At 54.5% G+C, this 3,494-nt stretch overlaps 1 protein-coding gene across 1 annotated transcript; it reads left to right on the top strand.

The window, feature by feature from the left end:
- The first annotated feature begins 457 nt into the window (after window positions 1-457).
- Window positions 458-2,877, top strand: NPM3 (nucleophosmin/nucleoplasmin 3). Its single transcript, XM_009865589.1, has 5 exons — window positions 458-628; window positions 1,299-1,418; window positions 1,668-1,761; window positions 2,192-2,312; window positions 2,432-2,877. Exons 1-4 carry the CDS (start codon window positions 458-460, stop codon window positions 2,278-2,280), a joined length of 474 nt encoding a protein of 157 aa, XP_009863891.1. The 3' UTR covers window positions 2,281-2,312; window positions 2,432-2,877.
- Window positions 2,878-3,494: the final 617 nt, after the last annotated feature.

Below are 3,494 nucleotides of genomic sequence, written 5' to 3'. Positions count from 1 at the left end.
GAGGAAAAGGACATAAAATCTGTCTCAACACTTGTCTGGAGGGACTCCAGCTCCCTACAGCCTGGCTCAGCCACCTCCCTTCAGGTCATTCCTCATCACTCAGGCCTCACGGTCTTTGCCTCCACATTCGCACCAGAGCAAGCATTTCACTGACACTGAGGAGAGCAGAGCCTTTCTGTCTCTTCCCTCTCCTGTTGTCCAGAGCCCTGTGCCTTGGCTGTTCTTCTCTCTGGAGGGGATGAGCCTTGTTCTGCCCATGCTCAGAGGCCTTGGGTGCCCTTGGGTGCCACTTCACAGCAGCCCAGTTTAAGAACAGCAGGTTTTGTCCCTGTATGGTGCTGAGCCAGGTACGTAGTTCTTGAGGATGTTGTATCATGGAGCCTAGGGTGCCCTAGCTTGAGACTTGTCCTGAGCATGAGAAAATAAAGTGGTTTAAGGATGCTGTGTGTGTGTCTGGATGTGGCTCACCCTGGAAACCTTTTGTCCGTGGTGCTGGGGGCTGCGTGATGGCTGCTGCAGCTTCTCGGATCTTCTCTTTCCAGGCTGTGAGCTGACCGCCAATACCAAGTCCTACACGTTTCAGGTGGATGAGGAAGATGACTCTGACCACATTTTGGCCCTGTCTGTGGTAAGAGAAATGAGAATTAGCTGTGCTTGTTCTCTCCTATAGTGGCCCACAGCCTCACTGCACCTTCTCGGGCTGGGCTGGACCAGGGGATGCCCTTGGCTGAGGTCTCAGCCCTGGCTGCTCTCAGGGCAGGGCACGAAACTGTTGCATTTTCCTGTTGTACAGAGATGCTTGAGCAAAGCCAGTGGTGGCAGGAAGTTGCTCCTCAGAGGAGTATTCAACACATAGGGTGAAAGAAAGTCGATGGGGTTTTTTTTGCTTGTATTTGGTCTTGCTGGAGCCTCCAGCTGCATCTCTGGCTTGCTGCTTTCCAAGTACGGGCGAATGCATTCCTGTCTTTGCCTGGGAATCACGTCCTGTCCTGGAGAACAGGACCTGCCAGCATGGATCAGATCAGTGGAAAATGCAGCCCAGGTGCCATCTCTTGAGGTGGTTGCAGGAGCAACTATCTTGAGTGGGAAAGACACAGAGCTCCTCTGCAGGCACCAAGGGAGCAATTGCTGCAGGAAGGGCTCCAAGCTCTACCTGTGTTATGGAGCAGCATCCTCACACCTTGCATGGCAGCTGGGCTGGTAGCATTGCTGTGGGTTGCTTGTCCTGTGGGGAGCTCCAGCTGGCCCTGCTGTGTCCCGCAGCAGAGCAAGAGTTCATGATCTCTGCTTCCACCCAGGTCTGCCTCACAGATGGTGCCAAGGATGAGTGCAATGTGGTGGAGGTTGTCGGCCGAAATCACGAGAACCAGGAGATCGCTGTGCCTGTGGCGAACCTGAAGTTGTCATGTCAGCCCTTGGTAAGAGGTTGTTTTGAAGGCTCAAGTGGGAATGGATGCAGGGAAGTGGACATCTCTGGATGTTTTAGACCTTTCTCCTAGGATCCTGACCATAGGCTGCCCATAGGAAATGCCCTGCGTAGCCTTGACCTGGCTGCAGATGCCCCCAGAAGGATATGTTTAACTGGGCCAGGTGCTGTGCTGAGGAATGCAGGACATTCTGCTTTTTGCTTCTGCCTCTAAATCAGCTCCATCTCTGTCTCTTGGCAGCTGAGTCTGGACAACTTCAAGCTGCAGCCTCCAGTGACCTTCCGCCTGGCAGCGGGCTCTGGCCCAGTACACCTCGCTGGCTGGCACCAGATCGGTAACAACTCATGGATGGGGAAAGGCTTGGGAGGACCAAGGAGTATGGAGGGGCTCCCTCCAGAGAGTGCTGGCTGAGCAGCCACCAGGAGATGCACTTGGTGCTGCTCAGCCTGTGTGCTCGGTGCCTCCTTTGTGCTGATTCCCCAGGGGCCATCTCTGCACAGGGATTCCTTCCCTGCCGTAAAGCCCTGCATGGCAAAAGGAGTCTGGACAACCCACACTGTCCCTGTCACCGTTCCCCTCCTTCCCCATCCCCCTCCTTTCCACCCGAGACCTCCCTCCAGCTGGGATCCAGCTTACTGCCCACAAAACTGCTGTTAGAACTGCTGCAGTGGTCCTTGGGCTGCTCTGCACTTGGGGAGTCTTGGGGGCCAGCTGTATTTACAGACATATGTTGGTGAGTAGCAAGAATTATTCGTGTTTTGCAGTGCACAGGGAAGATGCTTCCTTTGAGGAGGATGATGACTTGTCTGAGGAGGAGGAGGAGCTTCCTCCTATCATGCCAGCCAAGAAGTAGAGGAGGAAGCAGTAACTTATCTCCAAGGCAAGGTGAGGGGCCAGAAGCCTCGAAGGAAGAGTCTGAGTGGCTCAGACACCAGTGTGGCAAGCATGGATGGAAGCTGTGCTGCCACAGGAGGCTGCCAGTCTCAGTCTGGTTCTTCCTTCAGGTACTTGCTGGGACTCCTCTCCTTGGATGGCTTTTACCTCGGACACCTCTTGCCAGGACCTCAACATTCACTGCTTTTTTTTCATTTGTTTGGTTTTTTGTTTTCTTTTGTAAATTTTGGAGGAGCTGAGTCTGCTCACAGCACTGTGGTGTCTCCTTACTCACAGCCCTGGGAGGCTGATCCCAAAACTGGATGGATGCTGCTGGTATGCCCCTTCTTCCCCATCCCTGTGCTGGGAGCCAGGGATGGGGGGAGGTGATCCTTGTCCTGTGCCTTTTTGCTGTCCTGGATCTCTGCTCTGTGCACCACCCCCTCCATGGCTCTGAAATACCCAGTCCTGGACCCTTTCCCAGCAGATGGATGTAAATCCAGCAGTGGGACAGGCGGTTTCACTGATTCTATTGTGTTTGCTTTTCTTTACTCACAATTTGATTGACTTTTATACACTTGGAAGCTGGGACCTAGGCTGCATCCTCCACTGCCGTTATGGTGGGGTGAGAGATCATAGCCTCTCTCTGACTTGGGGGGAGGTTATGGGTCAGTCTGCTTTGTAAAGAGCTATTTTTACACTCTGAATAAAGGTCTCTCAGGTGTTGGGTCTGGACGGGGGTTGCTGCTGTCTGGCAGGTTCCTCCTGTGCCCACCTCAGTGGGAGATGCTCCTCTATGCCGAGTCCCTGATGCTTGGTGATGCTGTGGTGATTTCCTTGGTGATGCTGTGGAGCTCCCACGAGGGACCCTGGGGGGGCTCTTCTTTCTCCCTAGTGAGCTCTGCATGCTTGTGCCCCGTGAGCCAGCTCAGCGCTGCACCCAGGCTACTGAGGGAAGGGGCAGAGTTGCAGGCAGCTGTATGGGGTGGGGACTCAGCTCCATCTGTTCTCCTAACCCAGCTCTTGACCACACCAGCCTGGTTTGGGCCACATCGGCCCTGGTATTGGGCACAGCTATGTCCTCACTTGTGTCTTGCTCTGAGCCCAGCAGGGGCCTGTGGAGGTGTGAAACACCAGCATGTGCAGTGTGTGGGGCAGGTCTGAGCTTTGACCTTGCCTGGAGAAGGTCTGATC

Source organism: Apaloderma vittatum, unplaced genomic scaffold, assembly GCF_000703405.1.
Source record: "Apaloderma vittatum isolate BGI_N311 unplaced genomic scaffold, ASM70340v1 scaffold35762, whole genome shotgun sequence".
Lineage (NCBI taxonomy): Eukaryota > Metazoa > Chordata > Aves > Trogoniformes > Trogonidae > Apaloderma > Apaloderma vittatum.
Note: the sequence above shows the minus strand (reverse complement) of the source record. Positions and strands in the feature narration are given on the sequence as shown.